Source organism: Xyrauchen texanus, chromosome 27 (genome assembly GCF_025860055.1).
Source record: "Xyrauchen texanus isolate HMW12.3.18 chromosome 27, RBS_HiC_50CHRs, whole genome shotgun sequence".
NCBI lineage: Eukaryota > Metazoa > Chordata > Actinopteri > Cypriniformes > Catostomidae > Xyrauchen > Xyrauchen texanus.
Window position 1 is genome coordinate 39,713,544 of NC_068302.1, and position 21,339 is coordinate 39,734,882.

At 38.4% G+C, this 21,339-nt stretch overlaps 2 protein-coding genes across 5 annotated transcripts in view; both read right to left on the reverse strand.

The window, feature by feature from the left end:
* LOC127621346 (eIF-2-alpha kinase activator GCN1-like) overlaps positions 1-4,142 on the reverse strand; it is a 51,472-nt gene extending 47,330 nt beyond the window's left edge. The window contains exons 1-4 of one of the 2 annotated variants that reach the window (XM_052094911.1): positions 4,122-4,142; positions 3,259-3,367; positions 272-335; positions 54-185 (exon numbers count right to left, since the gene is read on the reverse strand). In XM_052094911.1, coding sequence (XP_051950871.1) covers positions 54-185; positions 272-335; positions 3,259-3,367; positions 4,122-4,139 — 323 coding nt within the window. In that variant the 5' untranslated portion in view covers positions 4,140-4,142. The remainder of the gene's footprint in view (positions 1-53; positions 186-271; positions 336-3,258; positions 3,368-4,121) is intronic. The other variant, XM_052094910.1, reaches the window with a different exon arrangement.
* A 2,943-nt stretch (positions 4,143-7,085) lies between these two features.
* The window catches only part of pxnb (paxillin b), a 40,497-nt gene continuing 26,243 nt past the window's right edge, over positions 7,086-21,339 (reverse strand). The window contains exons 2-14 of one of the 3 annotated variants that reach the window (XM_052094878.1): positions 19,017-19,225; positions 18,732-18,814; positions 18,339-18,478; positions 17,993-18,185; positions 17,777-17,912; positions 16,044-17,291; positions 15,294-15,560; positions 14,735-15,130; positions 13,789-13,935; positions 13,500-13,673; positions 13,290-13,371; positions 11,791-11,939; positions 7,086-10,945 (exon numbers count right to left, since the gene is read on the reverse strand). In XM_052094878.1, coding sequence (XP_051950838.1) covers positions 10,679-10,945; positions 11,791-11,939; positions 13,290-13,371; positions 13,500-13,673; positions 13,789-13,935; positions 14,735-15,130; positions 15,294-15,560; positions 16,044-17,291; positions 17,777-17,912; positions 17,993-18,185; positions 18,339-18,478; positions 18,732-18,814; positions 19,017-19,225 — 3,491 coding nt within the window. In that variant the 3' untranslated portion in view covers positions 7,086-10,678. Of the gene's footprint in view, positions 10,946-11,790; positions 11,940-13,289; positions 13,372-13,499; positions 13,674-13,788; positions 13,936-14,734; positions 15,131-15,293; positions 15,561-15,641; positions 17,292-17,776; positions 17,913-17,992; positions 18,186-18,338; positions 18,479-18,731; positions 18,815-19,016; positions 19,226-21,339 lie in introns of those variants that run through there. The other 2 variants (XM_052094880.1, XM_052094879.1) reach the window with 2 other exon arrangements.

Here is a 21,339-nt window from a genome sequence, read left to right on the forward strand (position 1 = left end):
TTCTGTTTGTAGATCAGGCCGGTTAACATCTGATAACTCCAGCGGTCACTTACCCAGGCATAACGCTTTTGCTGACCAACCCGCAGCTCAGCAGGCCGGGAGGGAGGTTGGTAGCTATGGCATCAGGCTGTGATTGGACCAGCACCTCGATGACCGAGAGCAAAGCTCGCCGAGACGCGGCATCCCTGAGGAGAGAAATCAAATCAACATTCATCAGAAGAAATGTGCATGCTTTAAAAAAAACAGAAGATGGGAAAATGGTCGTACATACCTGTATCTATGCAGGGTGAGATAGAATAGTTTGCACAGTCCCTTGATGGCTGACTCAGGAAGGTCTGAAGATGGATATAAACTCATTTTAAACCACATACCCCATGAAGGCATTTTTTATATATTAACTGTCTAAATGGCCAACAGAAAATAAAAGCTAATAACTTTAACGCTTTAAGCACCGAGCCCATGAGAGATATATTAATAACTACAGTCTTGACCAACACAAAATATGTATCATTTGAAAGCTTAGAAGCTCAACTTTCCAATGCATGTAAGCATTATGATCAAAACTGGATAAGTGCATTGCAATTTGCAGACAAATCAGAAGTGTTTCATTTTGATAATTTATAAAAACAAAAATTACACTGTACAGATAATTGTAATCAGTAAAAACATCAAACTCATCAAATAGCCATGTGTTATATGTTGTTGCTCTCAAAAAACAGAATACAACCAGCCTATTTGTTTTACTCACAGACAAAAATATAGCGAGTATGACAGTTATCTCGGTGTTGCTTATATGCCGCCTTTTCCCTTATAACTTCATGAAAAATCTTTCAAACGTGCCCACAAACAAGGTGATCAGGTGTATAGATCATTAGATAATCCACATGAAGCACAATGTTTCATATGGCCACCAAGAGATGGCGCCAAATACATGACACAGACACAATGATGATGAATCAAATGGCACAGAATGAAACTCACTCTGTGAAATCTCATGACTAAAATCATGTCTGCATGCTGTGCATATCTTTAGTCAATGTTGTGTTTGCATGTGTAATACGTTCTTACGTACAATTATTACGTTTTATTTGTTCGGATATGTTTTTGGACACTACGATATATTATTTTTGTAATGCAATAACTTTTGATTGCTTTGTTGTATCAACACAAACATTTTCTCAAATACAGTTGACATGATTGGGAACAAAACAAAAGCAGTCTTTCTGAGCCACCTTATTTACTCCCAGAGATATATAATGACAAATAAGAGAAAAAAGTAAATGTTTTGCTCAATGTTTTTTTTTGTGATTTGTCAGCAGTTTCTAAAGCTGAGAGTCTCAGAATGTATCAATCTATATCTTTAAAAAATTTGAAGTTTTCTATACAATTATTCCAGAGTTATAAGCCTTTAATTTTGGGTATGCCACTGAAACAGAAATTCTTTAAAAACACCTTCAGAGCTTCAAGTGTTAAGAGAAAATGGTGAAATAGGTGAGAAAATCATAGCAGATGTTTCAGATGTGTATTATTAGTCGATTTGTTTGTTTTATTTAAAGCTTTTTTTTGTTGTTGTTTTGTTTCACCTGAAATGAACCCTTTCAAGAGATTTTAATAAGAAAACTTTTGAAAATTTTACCAAACAATCTGGGTAAATTAGCTTCAGAAAAGATTACTTTAGCTGAAAGTTGAGTAGTCGGCATCCTTGTAAATAAAATATGTCCCAAATAATGAAAAACAAATCACATGGGTACCTTATTCCTTCACGCCAAATAAATCTGCATTGAGCACCCTCTTGTGTGCAGTCTGTGTATGTGCACTCTGGGTCTGCTCACCCTACATGGGATATGCCTCTTTCTAAATATGGATTCTAAGATTTTCTACACATCCACTGATGATGATCTAACACATCTATGATGCGAAGGATCCTGTTTCAGTGAATCGATCCTGGAGAAACTGTTGCAATAGAGATACCATTCGCCACCATACCTGACTCTCTTTGAGGAATATTTTAGGATCTACAAAACATTAAATTGAGAATGGGTGTGTTTGATTCAGAATCATCTGCTGTATGTTGCGATGTGCCATTTTCTACATCATGTTTATTTTTCAAGAAGTAATAAACAAAAATGTGATGGAAATTCTGTTTATTATACTTTACGGAAATAAAGTCTCACTTTGAATACACAGTGAATTTAGGAATTATTCAGACCACTTCATTTTTTTCACATTTTGTTGTTGCAGTCTTATGCAAAAATCCTTTAAATTTCATGTTTGTTTTTTTACATCAATCTACACTCCATAACAACAAAGCAAAAACCAGATTTTTGATAATTTGCAAACTGATTCAAAAGAAAAAAACTGAAATATCACATTGATATAAGTATTCAGGCCCTTAACTCAGTACTTAGTTGAAGCACCTTTGGCAGCGATTACAGCCTCAAGTCATATATATTTAACTTCAAATATATAAATCAAATTATAAATATATAAATATAATTTCTAAATACTTTTAAATATTTGTAAAATATATTTGTCTCTTTCTGGGCAACTTTAGTTTTGGTTAATTTTACATTTATCCTGTTTTTAGTTTTTTTGGGAAATATAAATATATATATATTACATTTACATTTATGCATTTGGCAGACGCTTTTATCCAAAGCGACTTAAAGTGCACTTATTACAGGGACAATCCCCCTGGAGCAACCTGGAGTTAAGTGCCTTGCTCAAGGGCCCAACAGTGGCATCTTGGTGATGCTGGGGCTTGAACCCCCAACCTTCTGGTCAGTAACCCTGAGCCGCAACCACTGAGCCACCACTGCCCATATATATATATATATATAATAATACATTTCTAATATAAAATATCGTTTTTATTACAGTAATATTATATAATATCATTTTATTTTGTATTATATTATACAATAGTCAAATATTTGTGTCTTAATTTATTCACATGGTCAAATTTCTAATTTACAATCGCAGTATTTTCCTGTCGATGTTCTCAGTACAGATGCTGATGCAAACACAGAGAGTGTGCGCAATGGCTAAACCTGTCCATGTTGTGTTCAGCACCCCCCTGCAAACCATGCTTATGGGGTTAATCAGATACAACATCAGCCACTAGACAAATGTTATTATAAGATATGGCAGTGATTTCTGATTTTACGTGGCATTTATAGTGGCATCCAACACAGTACAAAACTGTCTATTGTACAAAAGTGAACAAAAGACATGACTTTTCTAAGCAGATGAACTCACCCTTTCCTCTCACACATTCCTTCAACTCTCCCAGAATTTCTGTGCGTTCTTTAACACTGGATGATGTGACTTTCACAGCAAATCTCTTCAGCGTGTCTGAAACCTGTCCCTAACAACGCCAAACACATTAGACATCCATCAGTGTGTCATTATAGAACTCAAATGTGATCAGATACAACATCATAATCACACATCATATGTTTATACATTATAATGGGGGATCATAACATTGTTTCCTCAAAATGTCATAGTGAGGACAGTTATTGTTACTACGATACATTTGGTATAAGAGACTAACTGTAACAGTTCTTAAAGCTTCTTACACTGTTTTCAAATGATCTCTTTTCATTATTTTGATGGTTTTACATAGTTTGGGCAGAAATTATGGGCAGATGCAAACGGAATCGAAGAGGTACCAAAGTACATTGATGTCATCAAATCTTCCATATTTCCATATTCATGTACTCACAAGAACACCATGTTATTACCATAGAACATTCCTAAAAACGTAGCACTTCATACCACTTTTAGGTCCTTTTTTTGTAAGCAGCTGCAGTGTATGTGTGTTTGTCAACATTAGATACACATAACAGTAGGTGGCACACATGAAGCAGGTCCTATGATGCCTTATTATCTCTGTAATTGCAGTAAATGTATAATTATCTGTTGTACATTGTGTATTTTGTTTATTATTATTGGTCAATTTGCCATTAACACATTCATGCACTAACACACTACCAGCGTTTTCTAATGTGCTTGGACGTCACGCGCGTACTTCCTTGAATAATCATCATAAAGTGAAGAGAATCAGATGAAAAGTTTGTGTTTAATGTTCATGCTGCAACTGATCGATTCACACAAACCTGCGTGTCCGCCGCCATCTTGCCGGCCTCGTTCTGGAAAGGATTTATGTCGTCACCTCCGGATCATTGCTGCCCTCAGTCACGTGGTACTCTATGCCGGAGTGTAGCGCCTCCAGAGGGAGCCAGTGCGACTACAGTTACAGTCACTGTCCACTTCAGAGAGTTAACCCTTGTGTGTCAATAAAAAAGTTACTCACTACTCAGAGGTCCTTAGAGGACAAAAGTACTCATGTCAAAAAACTGGCATAATAATATTATATATGTATATTATTTTCCACATTTAATGAGTACATTTTTTTAACCAACATCAGTCCTGATCATAACTACCAAATATTCATTAATTTTCAGGATTTTAACCCTTCAAATGTCAGTTTGTTTACATAATGCCACTGTTGTTTTCACACACACACACACACACACACACACACACACACAACAACAACACTCTGACTTTTATACCAACACACCTAATTTTATCTGCATCATTTATTCAGCTGGCCTGCAGTGCTCAATAAAACAGCAAACAGAAAATAGGAAAAAAGTATGTATTTGTTCCACAGGCTAAACATGAGAAAAGTAGTGCCATCTGGTAGAAAATAAATATATATTAGGGCTGCTGATTTAAAACGTTAATTCAGTGCGATTAATTTTACCAAAAATAACGAGTAAAAAAAAATTACGCAATTAATCTCAATGTCCCCGGACCATAACAAGGAAGTACCATCTGTTTACTCCAGGGGGCAGTAAGTGAAATTTCAGCTGTATGAGCAATGCACAGTTTATACAGTGAAGAAAACACTTCAGCAGAACAACACAAACATGCGTTACATTCTTGCGTTCAAAACATTCGATAGAGCGCAAATGTGAACTAAGGGATCTCAAGATGTGTTTAAAGATTGAGTATTAAACTATATTTAACTTGAAACAGTGAATTAAACATTTTATGTTTTATGTTTATGCAAAACACACGAGACGCTACACAAGCATGTCTGACGCAGGTGTACATTGACGGGTCCTTAAACAAGCCCTCATAATAAATCTCCTACTGATTGATAAATTCACTTGTGAAATGGATTGCTGTGAACTGTGTGCCAATGATTGACTTATGATCAATAATATGGTAGGAAACAATACATTGTATTCTAAAGCGCTTTTTGTATTGTCTTATCAATAATTGTAATGCATTTTAATTATCTGAATATTTTTATTATATATATATATATATATATATATATATATATATAATTTTTAAATATTTAAAGATAAATAAGTATTATTATTTCATCATTATATATTGAATTATTGTTATATTAGGGGCTTTCTCACCAAATATTTGTATATGCAATTAATTAATTGGGACACCATGTAATTAATTTGATTAAAAATGTTACTGAATTGACATACCTAATAAATATATATAAAATTTTGAAGCCAGTGCTCCTGAATGAAAGCATAATATAAATAGAATTAATGGTTTTATGCTTTAATGGGATACAAAATTGCCATTTTAATGGGTTTTAATGTGGATATTTTTGTCCTTTTGTAACCATTTTGTCTACACTGATGGAACTGATACGCACCTTTGGCATAATGTATGCCATTGGCATTAACACAGCCAAAATGATGGAAAAAATCAAACGAAAAAGACAAAAAATGTCCAGAAGGGCGCACAAGGGTTAAAAATCTATTCTGAGACTCTCAGCCTAAGAAACTGGAAACGAGTCAAAACCTTGTTTTATATTCTGTGTCTCACTGTAATGTTCTGTGTGCACTTGCTTGTTTCTCATATCACCAAAAACAATTCCTTGAGTACGTGAACACACTTGGCAATAAAGCTCATTATGGTTCTGATTATTCTGATTATATTTCAGGGCAATATAATCCAGTAAAATTTATGTTGATACGACAAAGCAATCAAATGTTATAGCATTGTAAAATAATTTTGCATAGTGTCCAAAAGCCTCTCCAAACAAATAAAGCATAATAATTGTACATAAGAACTAATTACACAACAATGATTAGAAGTTTGCTCTCTCTCCAAATCATACAGGCATGAGTAACGAGATCTCATTCAGATCCCTTCTGTGTCATTTGAGTCATCATTGCGTATGTGTGATGAACTTGGCGCCATCTCCAGGTGGTCATATGTAATTAGAGTGAACGATCCTCTCTGCCCATATTTGGATGACTTCCTCCTCTGGTTGCAGTGATTGGAATCTTAATATGATTGATTTAGTGATCCATGGTGCTGGACAACGTCCTACATTATATCCGATGAAGTCATCTGATCCAGGAAAACTAGAAAGTTTTTAGCCAGATAGTACATTATGTGCCGTGTGCACATTGTGCGTCGTGTGTATTATCTAATGATCTATACATCTGATTACGTAGTGTGCGGGCTCGTTTGAAAGACAATCGCCTCCTCGAAGTAATGAGTATAAAGAAGAAAATGCTTCATTTGAGCGACACCTATGTTCATGTACTGTAACATGTACAGTGTGTGTGTGTGTGTATATATATATATTAGTCTACAAGCCCATACGAGCTTAAAAGGTTAAAATAATACATTACCAAAAATAATAATTAGATAAATAAATTTGACAATTGGATGCTCCTTTATGTGTAAAAATCACTGTTTTAATCATATTTACTTGTACTTGTTCAATGAGTCTGTAAAAATAATAATCTTAATGTAAATTAACGTTTTGTTGAGTGGCTATTCTATATTATTCATGCATTTTACAAGATTATATTTATAATATTATTTTATAAATAATCTATTAATAATAAATAAAAACACATGATCTTTTCTTATCATAGTTTTTGTTCTTTGTATTTATGCTTTAGTAACATTATGTCAAACAATCTTGCAAACAGCACTCTGAATTAAAATAAGAATATTACATCCGAATTTTATATCTCATTGTAACAAACAAACACCAAGAGAAAATATATTGAGTGCATTTAAACACCACATTTATTTGTATATAACATGAACTGAAACAGTAACAAGACTCACAGAGCAAAATGTGACAGTGTTACAGGATACATTTTGTTTTTTTAATATATATATATATTTAATATGCATAGCAGTGTTCACATTGGGTAAATTATATAATATATGAATGGACATAAAACGTTTATTCATAAAATAACAGGCAAAAAGGATTCAGGTAAATGTTTTTAAGATAAAAGTATCTCAAGATAAACAAAATCAAAACGTTCAACCAGTGTAAATGTGATTAAAACAGATACAGATATCCTCATTTCCACTGCAAGTTTCTTTTTTTGGCACATCAGCAATTAGTAGCAAGACAAACCGTAAACCAGGACAGATCATTACAACGGAGTAATCATAGAAGGTATTTTCAAAGTGAATTTATTAAAACAAATTAAAAACAAGTATTGTCTACTATCAAAGTAGCATTAAAGACTTAAAGATATCTGGCACATTAGGTCATATAAAAGCTTTCATATAATAAACACTTGCTGGTGCAGAATATTGGATCAGACATTTGTAATCTTTGTCGACAGGTATCGAGAAAGCGATGCAATTCCAATAGATATTTTACATTTTGTATATTCTCAAAAATGTGATGATGATTGTATTCCAGTTACAAGAGAAAGTCTTCACCAATTCACCATTTTGCAACATCATGGCAAGTTTTCAAAACTCGTCCTTTGAAAGACACTTAAGACTTCCATGCAAAACAGACGCAACTAAAAGAGAAATGAGTATAATATAATAATACAGCAGTTTTACATTGTCTTGAATTGTCTCTGAGAGTGAGAAAGGCAATATCAGATACTCATTTCAAAGGCAATAATATACTGTAATCAAGGGTTGAAAATTGCACAGTATTGTCACAGCTATTCAGATCAACAAGGTCACATCAGATTCTCATTAAGTGGATAATACGAATTTTCAGTGGTTAAAAAGTAACTTATTATGAGCAGAATTGAATATGAAACTTTGTTTAAAACTTAAACAATAACATGTTTTCACTGGTTCCTTTTACGGACATTTTACAGTTTAAACAAATCTTAAGATCTACAGCATACATGCTGTGGTATGAGTTTGATTACACTACAAAAAATAACGCTGTATCGTCCCTCAGTTTGCAAAAATGAAGGAAAATGCATTTTGAGTAATGCACATTTAATGGAAGTCTATGGGGCAATTGTACTGGAGGGTTTCAAAGTAGCAATGTGAAGCTTGTATTTTAGTAAGAGCTTTTTCATGAATTAATAATACAAATCAAATCTAAAACTCTCTACATATAATTATGTCGTCTCTTTCTGGTATCCTTAAACGGATAGAATGCAAAACATAAAGGTGCTGTAAGTGATGGTTTCATGGAAAGATATGCAATAAATTGTCGTGAGATATCTCTCTGTGACAGCTGTAGACTCCGTAAACAGCACACAAAAATGTGTCCGCGGTCAGTGACGCTTTCTGCCTGTCAATCATTATGCGTGTTTTCGTAGTATTGTAGTTGCAGTCAATTATTGAGGCTTAATGCCTATTTTATGCCATGTTGTTCATAACAGTTGCCACTTGAGGGCGCTATTTAACTATTGTTGTTTTTGACAACCATTTCAGCTTGATATCGGTCTCAATACAGCTCATTTGGTATCTTTGGAAGGCGGGGTGTTGGAAAGAGGGGGCGTGGCTAATCCAACGGCTCATCTTGTGGGAATTCTAGAACAGCTAAAAATCGCTTGCAGCACCTTTAAACGATATTACATATTCATGACATGAGTGGAGAGTGATTCAATCACACCTCGTCTTGTATTAACACTTGTAATGTTCAAGCATTATGGTTATATTCACAAAAAGCACGATAGTTTCGTATTTGAAATGTTAATTCATGGTGCTGTACACTTTCCCCATTGACTTCCATTGTAAATGCACACACTTTCCTTTGTTTTTACAAAATGGGTCCAAATGTCTGTGGTAATCAATAGCAAGTCACAGATTGTATTTAACACAGAATATTCCTTCAGAAAAATACTATTTTGAGATCAGATCTTATTTGGATGCATAAACTCCCCTGAAATAAAAGTACACGAAAAGTCTGAATAACAGTAGGACACACTTATAGTTACGGAGTTCCAGATGTCAGTTAAAACTAAGTTACTGTAGATATATTAGGCTTTAAAACGCAGAGGTGCATATAGACCGCCCAAAGGTCCGCACAGGCTTCATAACGAATAATCAGATCTTTAACATCCATGAGAAATTTCAAAATAATGCAAAGATGCACTTTTGATGTATTTTGTGTCTTTTATCATTTACGCTACAAAACAAGGCACTAAAAGTAGTGATTTATAGAGATTCAATAAAATAAAATAAAAAATACATAGTAGGATGAATCTCACGAAAGCCGTCAAGAATATGTCTGGCTCATATTGCACCTCAAAATAAAAAAAAACAAATTACATTTTGACAACGAACGACAAATGAAAATAACAAATAAGTAGTTGCTTGAGAAAATGAAGGACAGTTTTGTATTTTTTTTTTGCATTGTGACATTCATGATTCAGAAAGCACCCAATGATCTCATTGTAATGCAAAATAAAATTAAAATCTACTCTTGTTATTCCAATATTTTAAACGAAACTATAAAGGATTTATACATTACAGTAGTATTGGCAGTACTGAATATAATTTATGATGATTTAAGCTTTATTGTCTTCACGCAAAATATAATTTCTTATTTTGTTTCTTATAATAACTTTGAGGTGATACATGATTTGGACATTTCTTGAAATTCACCCACTAATTACCATTTTCCAGTTGTTGATTTCACAGTCATTGTGCATCCCATACATCTGCAATCATCAAGGTGAAAAATCCTCCACACTTTTTCACCATCTTTCAAACCTTTCTTTTCATCCAACAGTTTCTTTCCGGCTCAGCCAGTGAGCGCAGCATCTTTTTCACACACTTTCTCCAAATAAACATCTCTAAAGTCTCACCTGAACTTTCCTCTGATACCATTTACAAACATCCTTGCTTTCAAGAGCATGTTTCATCATCTGTTAACCTGACCAGCAACGTCATTTCTGGATGCCAATAGTCAAGACACGTCAAAAATAACTTTTTGAAACGGCACCCTCCCCCTTCTTTTTACTGGTGCCCACCCAGTCGGATGGCCAAACAACACGGGAGCCACTCCCCGCCGATTAGACAAAGACAGAACCTATTGTCCACCCTCAAGGTCAAGTTCATGGTGTGACATGCAGCAAAAATAGCCTCAGCACCTACTTTAAGCTGCTGTGACCTGTTATTACTGGCGGCAAAGTGAATACAGGATGTGTGAAACAGACCTAACACACACACAAACACACAACAGTGAAACAATATGACATACACACTTACTCCGAAAATCACAACCAGTGCTTCCTTAAGCACTACTGCGCACGCACACACATACACACACACACACACACACACACACACACACACACACACACACACACACACACACACACACACACACACACACACACACACACACACACACACACACACACACACGTCAGTCATCTTTCTAGCTGAAGAGCTTGATGAAGCAGCCCTGGCAGTAGGGTTTGTCGTTCTGCTCTTTGAAGGTGCCCTTGTTGAGTTGTTTCAGGCAGAAGGCACAGACGAAATGCTCGGGGTGGAACTTCTTGCCCATCGCTGTGATACAACGGCCGGTGATCGGCTTCTGACAGCCGGAACACAGCGAGCCGCGGCGAGAGTGATAATGAACCTCACAGTACGGCTGACCATCGTGCTCGAAGAAGCTGCCGTTGATAAAGGGTGTGAAACACTCCTGGAACGTGAATACAAACATTAAAATGACACCATAAATCAAAACGAAAACTGGCCAAGTGCCGAACGAACGTAAACAACGTTTCTGGCCATTTGGTCAGGCAGATTTTTAAGCATTGTGCAGTTGATTTGAAATACTTTTGAGGCAGCTGACAATGTGACATGCTATACTACATCTAATCACTATTTCAGTCATATAACTGCAACTACAAGACGGACATCACCACGGTTTGCGAGCAAGTTCTACTACAGACAAGCTCAAACTAAGAGCAATATTAAGTTGATTCAATATTCTAGAGCAGATAAAAAATGATATTTACTTCAAAAATGTCAATGACTTAAGATTTTGTTTATTTCCTTGACTTTTCAAGGCCTGGAAATCAATGTTAAAATACCTTCTCCGTGGGAACCCTGAATGAACCAGTGAATGCAAAATGGTGATTAAAAGTCACCAGTTACAGAACCCAAAATATTACACTTGGCCTAATAAAATCATATGCATTTTAACCTAAAATATTACACAAGATCTTGCTTGATCAAGAACATGCGGTATGCCAACTACCAATTGAAACACAAGGTTTAAATTGCAATTTGAAAATATCTGACCCTTGATGCCGTAAGTGAATCAAAATGATCTCTCTAAAATAGTGTTTTTAGACATTTTACCTCGGAGGAAAATTTTCTTAATTTGCCAGCCATTAGCATGTTTTTGAACTCTATTTAAAACAACTCGTAGCCTTTTTAAGAGGCTTAATCTCTTCTTAACAGACTGTTTTATTGTACTCGCTGTAGTGCTCATTACAAATTCTTGCAGAGCATTTAAACAAGGCTGGCACACACACTCACCCTGCACACAAAACACTCTGGATGCCAGAGGCAGCTCAGGGCAGAGATGTAGTTCTCCAGGATAGCGCGAGCACAGCCGCCGCATTTAGGTGCGAAGATATCAAAATAGTCTTTACGACAATATGCTTTCCCATCCTTCTCATGGAACCCTGAAACACAGGGAGAAGGACCAGTGAGTTTAATGCGTCCATTATGTTTTCAGCAGACAGATGGCAATTTAAAGGGACAGTTCACCCATAAGTGAAGATTCAGTCATTGTTTACTCACCTCTGTGTTGTTATAACCCTATATGTCTTTCTTTCTTTTCCTGAACACAAAGGGAGAAATTGTCATCAAATGGTGTGCTCAGTGATGTCATATACAATGGCAGTTTATGGTGAGCACCTCTTCAAGCTTCGAAAGAACACAAAAGTATAATTCAGAAGACTAATAAATTATTCATGAGACTCACGATTGTTCTGAAAACATGCAACAAGGTTTGGTGAGAAACAAACTGAAATCGAATGTGTTATTTAGTGAAAATGTTTCTGACGTTGATCGCCTGTGTGCATTCATGATAGGCCACGAGAGCAACAGTTCACGCAGTCACCTCGCGACATTGGGGCATTCATCTATAAAGAGATCCTCCACAGCGATAGAGACAACAGAACACAAAACAGAGAACAGAACTTACTAAACATGTTTGAAGAGTTTGTAGTTGAAGAATTGATGCATTTCTATGCCCAGACTTTTTTTTTAAATGGAGTACTCAGAAATCAACAGAAACATTGAGGAGGCTACAGGTAATCACAGCCACACCGTGATCTAACCTGATGGCAAACGACATTGATTGCCATAGAAAATATACCTTTTATCACAAGTTTTTGTCCAAACCAGCAGTTACGAGTGACGGTACAAAAATGTACAAAGAAATTAAAAACAAGGCTGGGCATAGAAATGCATGCAGTACTTTGACTACAAACTCTTCAGACGTGTTTAGTAAGTTCTGTTCTCTGTTTTGTGTACAGCGGTGTTGTGTTCTGATGTCACTATCACTGTGGAAGACCTGATTTTAGATAAACAAAATGCATTTTCGCTTGAACGCCCCAATGTCACATGGCTGCATGAACTGTTGCTCTCGTGCCCTATCGTGAACGCGCACAGGAGATCAACGGTCAGTGGAAGTTTTCACTAAATAATACATCAGATTTCAGTTTGTTCTCACCAAACTTTATCGTATACTTTCATAACAATCATGAGTCTCATGAATAATTTATTAGACTTCTGAATTATACTTTTGTGTTCTTTTGAAGCTTGAAGAGGTGCTCACCATAAACTGCCATTGTATGACATCACTGAGCACAACATTATTTAACAATTTCTCCCTTTGTGTTCAGAAAAAGAAAGAAAGTCATATATAAGAAAGAATCAGACTCAATGCAAAGTGTAAGTCATGGATGCTACATCCTTTTAAAATAAATTCTTTAAAGATGATGTCGGTAGACTTGGTATTTACTCACCTTCTGGACCAAAGAACGCCCCACACTGGGCACAGAAAAAGTGTTCAGGGTGCCACGTCCGATCTAATGCCGTTACCACTTTCTGTGAGGGTGATTAGAAAAAAGATCATGTAATTTTCTTACATGGCGCACAGAGCATTGGCTATAACTTTGAATATAATGGCTCAGTAACATATTAAGAGAGAGTCGCAACAGTGTATTTGTTCTCACATCCAGTATGGGTCCATTACAGTAGTAGCAGCGCGGTGAAAATAAATGGTGGTAATCTCTCTCGCAGTATGGCTGCCCTTCCCTCTCAAAGAAGTTTCTTGAGCCAATCTCCTCCTGACAATGTGTGCACACAAAATGCTCTGGGTGCCATGTACGTCCCATGGCTGTTACCACCTGTACACACATGCAAAACCTTTGTTTAGATGCAACACCAACATTTATTCTTAGCTGACAGCACAAAAAAACTTGCCCCTTATGATTTTGTGGTATTGCTCTCTAGCTCCCTCACCTGGCCAACTATGGGTTTGCAGCAGGCGCCACATACTCCTTTGGAAACCGTCTGCACTCCCAACTTGTGGAGGTCAGACTGCAGACTTCCAAGCATGTTGTCCAGTTTATTGACCTGTGTGTGTGGAGTCTTCCCCTGGGACATAATCTACAGAGAAAAGGGGGAAAAAACAACAGCAAGAGATAGAGAGAGAACAATGAATAGTCTAAACAAACACAAAATTACACAAATACACATTTATAATTGCCAAAATAATACCCAATGTATTATGCTCTAATTTCTTATTTGACAATACAATATTTAAGCATTTATTTTACAATATTTTAGCCTAAGTGCAAACCTGGTGTATTTGTTGTCAATATTCCACTACACTTTAAATTGACCATTAGTTCCATTGGTGTCTTCAGCATATTTTAAAAACAGTTGTGGATCTTACAAAAAAAATAATCATAATTATAATAATAAATCGAACCAAATAGTAACCAAATTACAGATTTCATGATTCACTTCAAAATTTTGGTATCAAAGCATTAACATCTCAATAAGTAAAACTTGCGAAAACGTCACAGAGTCACAGTGCTTTGCTTACACTCTTCAGAAAGTCAACCTATAAATGGCTTATTTATAGTAGTCTCTGTATATTAAGCTGGGAGAGGAGAAACAGTTTTAACAAGTCAAAAAAAAAAAAAAAAACACTATTCTTTTTAACTGAGTGCTTGGCTCAAACTCTCCCTTGGGCACTTTAAAACTAATCTAATATTTATGACCAGGGTAATAGTGATGGGCACAAAAAAAAACACCCACACACCCTAACACAAATAAACAAACCCAGAGCTCTCAGACATACAACATACTCAATTTACAGATCATAAACCATTATCAGTTTTGTGATCATTCTATGGACTGAGGACAATAAGAAGCTCAGACAAAGACAGCACATCTGGACCTGCAGTGGTGTAAACAGAGGGTCGTATTCCGTCTGGCAGCCCACTGACACCAGCACTTTGGGCAGGGTCACTGGGGGAGGTAGAGGGGTGGGTATGGGTGTGGGTGTGGGAGGGGGTGCCGGACTGGGCTTTGGGCTGGGAGCCGGAACTTCCATGGGTTCAGGGGTTGGGATCTTGGGAAGAACCGGAGGAGGTCGGGGAGGAGGAGTGGGCTCTCTTGGAGGGGGTGAGGGGGCAGGTGGTGGTGGGGGCGGGGGCAAAGGGGCAGGAGCTGCTTTGACTGGAATTGGACGCTTCGGTTCCTCGACAGGGGGAGGGGGTCGAGGAAGCGGGAGTGGTTGAGGAGGTAGGATCACCTTCCTCTGAGGAAGAGGAGACTCGGGGGGTATAATTATCTGGACACAGATCAGACAGGAGAGAAAGATGGAAAGTAGGAATGAAGAAAAAAGAAGCAGGTGATTACAGGAGAGAAAGTGCAATGAAATTAAGCAAATGACTGATTATTTGAATGGAAATAGAATTGGGTAAATCCAGGAACTATGGCTCCTTCTTGTCTACCTTATCCACATCCCTGTTATGCTCTTCCCATGAGCGCTTGGGGTTGGACATTACGATTACGCCTTCTGTCAGCCAATCATCCGGCTGCTGCTTTTTTGGGCGCTCTTTTCGTGCAATTCCCAGCTTGCCCTGCAGTTCCTCAATGAGCCGGTCCTGGGAGTTGCTCTTGTGAAATAAGATGGGACCCATCTTCCTACGTATAAGGCCGTCCCGGTACATGGGGTGGACGTTGGGAATCTCCTTGGTGCGTTTAATCACTGATTTGAGCTGAGACAGTAGCACAGTACACTCTTTGTTATGCCACATGCTTCAACTAGAGAACAATTTCCCAATAGCACACACCAAGAACTACCAAGAAACTAGGGGAGCATTCAGATGTAATCCAGGTGCAGACAACTATTTCTAAAATGTATAATTAGGAGTTTCAACTAATGGTCTAGGTTATCCTTGGTAATCAAGGTACTATTGGTTATCAAGCAAACAAAGGTACCAATTTTACCACTGGCTGTCAAGCACACACAGCAACACTAAAATTCAGTTGCATCTGCTTTTGTCAAGACTTGGAGTGTAAACTAAAGCCAAAATGGGAATTACAGGGTGCAATGTTAGGGACAATAATGAAGTTTCACCTTCCATTGAAACACATTTCAATCGCATGCTTGCAATTAAAACAATGCAGGCCTTGTTTGGATGAACACCAGACCAATTCTTTCCATTTTCATTCAACAAGCATTGCAGACTCAACCGTACGTGTCCAGAGGCAGAGATCCTGTCCATGGTGCCCGCCATATAAAGCATGGGAAGATCCATCTGGGCATCTGGAGTTCCAGGGCAAGATGATGGAGTGAGCGAGTCATCCATCCAGCTTGCTTCAGTCATGGGGGTCATAGAGCCATCTGGTCCTTCGTAGGCCATCTTCAGCTCCATGTCAGCCCAGTCAAGATCACTCCTGCAGTCTGACTGGTCTTCCAAGAGACCGTCCCCTACCTCACTCTCCGTGTGAGTGTCAGGATGGAAATCACTGCGATCTGACACCATTATTGTCTCCTCGTAGATCTCTGGTTGTGTTTCCGAGTTGAGATGTCGAGACACTGAGTGAGCGACTGGAGCCTCCATCTCAGGCTTGTTGAAGCTCATGGCCAGAAGCTTATCCAAGGCATCGTTAAGAGATGGCTCAAGGGTTTTCTGAGAGAAAGCAGAGTCAAGCTGATCTGAAGAAGGTTTTGGGCTGGGTGACTTGGGAACTGATAGAGATGAAACGGAGGGGAGGACGAGAGAGGATGACGCAGCTTTGGGAATGGACTGAAATGGTACAACAGGTGATTTGTTGACTGCAGGAAGAGCAGACAGCGTAGATCTGGGAATAGATGGGATTGGGCTTGGAGTTAAAGGTTTTGGTTCAGAGCTGGATAGAAATAGATCAATAGATGCTGGTGTCACCATTGGACTATCTGGAGTTCTGTTTATCACTGGAGCACTTGTTGGACTAGGAGACTTGGTGAATGGTGAATATGATCTCAGCACAGAATTTGTCATATACACTGAAGGGTTCCCCTCCTTGACAGGACAACTGTCATGACCTCCAGGTATGCCAAAGGACGATTTGGTTGTTGTGGTGGTTATGTTCTGAGACAGAACCACTAGAGACTCCACCTGGGAGGAGAGCAGGGATGCAGAAACCTCAATGATAGAATCGAGGTCTGAATCAGGAGCCGGAGAAAACCGAGGGCTGGAAGCTACAGGTGGAGACAGCCGAGGGGAAGGGGCTGGCTTTGGGATGCCTCTGGTTGTTGTGGTTCCTGGTTCACCAGAATCCTCCACAATGTGCAGCTCCAAGTTTACAGAAGATGAGAGACCAGGGGAATACCGGCTAGGTTCTGCTCGGTGGGTAGGGGACAGGGATTTGGACAGTAGAGTCGCAGGAGCCGGGTGAATTTCAGCAATGGTAATAGTTTGCTCAAACAGTGGCTCAGAGTTCAAGGAGCCCAAAGAACTTGGCTAGAAGATATAGAGAAGGTACAGGAGAAGACAGAGGGAAAAAACACGTAAAGTGAGTAAAGGTAAGTTATGATTTAAGTTTTCCTTTTTGGGTAAACAATTCCTTTACGAAAAAGCTTTAATGAGATGTACAGCTGAGAGACAAACACAGAAGAAATAGCATTGAAGTAATGAGATGGAATTGAAGCTAGGAGTGATAATCAAGCAGGAAAAGATTTACAAGTAAACAAACAGGCATATATTGTTATGGATAAATGAAGACCAGCCAGATTGTTGAGCTACATGTCCTGAAAATAGATCACCCTATCAACACAGTTTATCACACATTTCCAAACACCACGTCTCTGCAACTCACTTACTGTCATACCGCATACTGTCCTGCTAAATCTGTTCCATTTCACCCACACTCTACAGGGCAAAGACACATACACAAACTTGCTACAGGTCGCAAGCATACGGACACACTCTCACATTGCTCATTTCACCTTAAAATCAGATAGGCAAGCCATGAGTTCATCCAGTTCTCGTGTAGCTGAGGTGGCTGATATTCTGCCCTGCTGCTCAGAAGGTGTGTCCACCTGTCCGTCTGTCAAATCGCTGGTCAATGCGCAAGGAATGGGCCTGTTTGTATAAATTACAGCATTCTATTAAATTGCATATCCATATCATCTTTGACTTGAGAAATCTGGTGATGTTCTTACATTGGGGAAGGCACAGAGGTCTCTAACTCATTCAGAAGACTCTCCACAGTTGGGCGGCTGTCCTCTATCCCCTTTGTTCCATTTCTCTGAGGTATGTCCTGGGTGGCAGGAGTCAGCATAATGCCTGGATGGGCTCCATTCTCCTGGATATAATGGGCAACACTGCAGGGTGGTAATGGAGGCGCTGCGTCCTCTACAGAGAGTGAGTAACCGTTTACAATTACAGATAATCCGACAATGGCTCTTCAAATAGACACAATCTGATAGAGTATCTACAATGATTACACTTTTTAGGCATAATCACAGCAATATCAATATTCTTTCCCGTGTTTATTTGTGTGCATACCTGTACTGGAATAAGACGGTGCATTCTGCTGGACTGCATTGAGTTCCAAAAGCAGGCGGTCCAGTTCAGAAAGGTTGCTGCCCAGGGCAGAGGTCATGGCTGCCGCCGATGAGTCAGAGTGCTTCTGTTTGTTAGGAAAACTGGACAAAAAGTTGCATTTAGACCAGTTCAGTCAGATTGAAGATTGAAGGCAGAATGTTAAGGACTTTCTTTACTTTCCTTGTATCTTTTGTCCATACAATGAAAGTGAATGGCAAACGAGACTGAACATTTTGTCCAATATCTGCTAACATTCTGCTGAAATTATCTGTTAACGTTGATCATTTTTGGCTTAAATACCTCTTTATCTAATTTAATCAAAATGAAATACGTTCCTGTTGTACTATTATTCACCTGTAAACGTGGTCTTCTTCAGTATTAGAGGCTGGTGGACTGCTGTCCCGAGACAACGTGCTTTTATGGGCAGAGCCTAAAGACTGAATTAAACAGAAGGAAAACAGAACAGTGTAAATTTTTATTGTCACCATGATCACAAATGTAATAATAATACAGCATAACTATCAAACAATACTCCTAACAGACTACACCCATTAAAATAACAAGACGCGTTGAAGAGATTGATAATATTACATGCCAGATGCAGATAGCTTATTTTGGAAAGTCCTGATATAGTCATACCTGTTCCGAGGAGTGCTGTGAGTCAGGACGGGGAGAGAGCGATCCGTTCAGAGCCTCAGCTGAGGGTGGAGGGGGCAGAGGCGGAGGAAGGGAGTCATCTTGATAAATGTTCGCCCCAGTGTGGTTGGAATATGGAGTCTCTTCGGGAAGAAACACAGGGCACTTGGAGATATGAGCGGTAGAAGACTCGAGATCTGCAAGCAATGCGTCTGTACAGAAAGATGAAATAAAAAATTATTTTCACACACTGCCTTTAAAAGTTAAGTATAACACTTCGGCCAATTGCTGCAGATGGTCTTTATTCAATATTTGTTGTAAAATGTGAAATGATTTAAAAAAATGGTGCAAATCTTTTCTCCCAATTTGGAACGCCCAATGCCCACTTCTTAGTAGGTCCTCGTGGTGGTGCGGTTACCTCAATCCGGGTGGCGGAGGACAAGTCTCAGTTGCCTCTGCTTCTGAAACCGTCAATCCGTGCATCTTATCACATGACTCGTTGTGCATGACAGCGTGGAGACTCACAGCATGCGGAGGCTCATGCTACTCTCCGCGTTCCACGCACAACTCACCACACGCCCCATTGAGAGCAATAACAACTAATCGTGACCACGAGGAGGTTACCCCTTGTGACTCTAACCTTCTTAGCAACCGGGCCAATTTGGACTCTACCCAGGTATTGTTTAGAATACCTGTGTAGAGTCACTCAACACGCCCTGGATTTGAACACACGACTCTGTGTTAATAATCGCTGAGCTACCCAGAGCAATTCTTGGATTAAAGCATGGGCTATAGATTATGGTAGTATTAGTTGTATATGGTAGAGTTCATCACAAGTTTGTAGAGTTGTTTATTAATTATATCCATTCACATTCAAATCTATAATAATCCAATCAAACTCTGAACGAGCCAGCACCGAGATGAGTTTGGTGGAAATAAATTAGTCAGACACGAAACATGTGAAGAAGACTCTCCACTGGATTTCATCTTAACATCCAAAACTTTTCAAGTCATCGCTGCATGACCTTGTCGGTGTGGACCACAGGCGTATTTGAGTGGTCCAGACGTTTCTATTTTATTTTGTAAAAAAATAAAAAACATAGCATGGAAAAATGGTTGCTATATTCATTTAAATGTCTAAGCTACAAAGCACTTTTTAAACATTTGTGAACATTTCTGGGTTGCCTAGGTTGAAGTTACATGTAATTGTATACAGCCTAATTGATGTTTGTAAAGGTTTGTGACACTAGTGTTATATTTATATTTATTTATTGTTGTAAACCAAAGTTAAATTTAGTGCATCATAAATGCGTTCCATCATATCTATCTATCTATCTATCTACACACACACACACACACACACACACACACACACACACACACACACACACACACACACACACACACACCATTTAAACCACCTGTCTAATATTGTGTAGGTCCCCCTTGTGCCGCCAAAAGCCACCTGGTAAAAAATATTTTTACGTTAAGCCAGTCATTCCTAGAAATGCACAAGGAAAATGCTTGATGTGGCTTGGTTTCTCTTCGGAGGAAAAAACCTCACCGAAACTCCACGCTTTGCATTTAATTGGGTCATCCATTCATTTGTTGTCAGTTTCCTTATTTCAAACAAGGCCACTGATGTTATGTTTTTTCATTTTAATGGTTTTCTAAGGAAAAATCTTGATGCAATACTATGCTGTAAAATAGCTCAAGGATGGGCAAGGAGGAGGCGAGAACCGGCTTGTCAATATAAATGATAATTTAATGAAAACTTAAACCAAAACACATAAACAAACACACACGACGGACATGCCCATAATTCTCTCTCTCTCGAACCATCGTCACCGGCCGCCTTAATCCCTCGCGTGCCTCATCAGGCCGATTGGGGACCGGGCGCGCGATATTCTGATCGGCCGCGCCCCCCCTCCGCTCCACATATGCACTTTGTGTTTAGATTATGAGCTCTTGATGTTTTTATGTAGTGAATAAGACAAAGGAAAGTGTTTTCTCTTCCTGGTCATGTTTTGAGTAACAATAAAGCCACGTTAAGCATTTTAATATCATCTGAAATATATAAACAGAAGCATATTAAAATTGAGTGCTATGTATTGAGTGGTATCTATACATCAATATAATCTGAATGTGCATACCAAATAAAATTGCTTTTAGTAACTGAATCAAAAGTGGTTTATCGGCATGTGTACAGTACACACAAAATAAAAATGGCTTGTCCATGTTTGACGTGCCTCCTGCCTGCGAGAGAGATTCACGGATCCCCGGCCAAGCACAAGCCGTGCATCGGTTTCAGAACGAGAAAGGACTG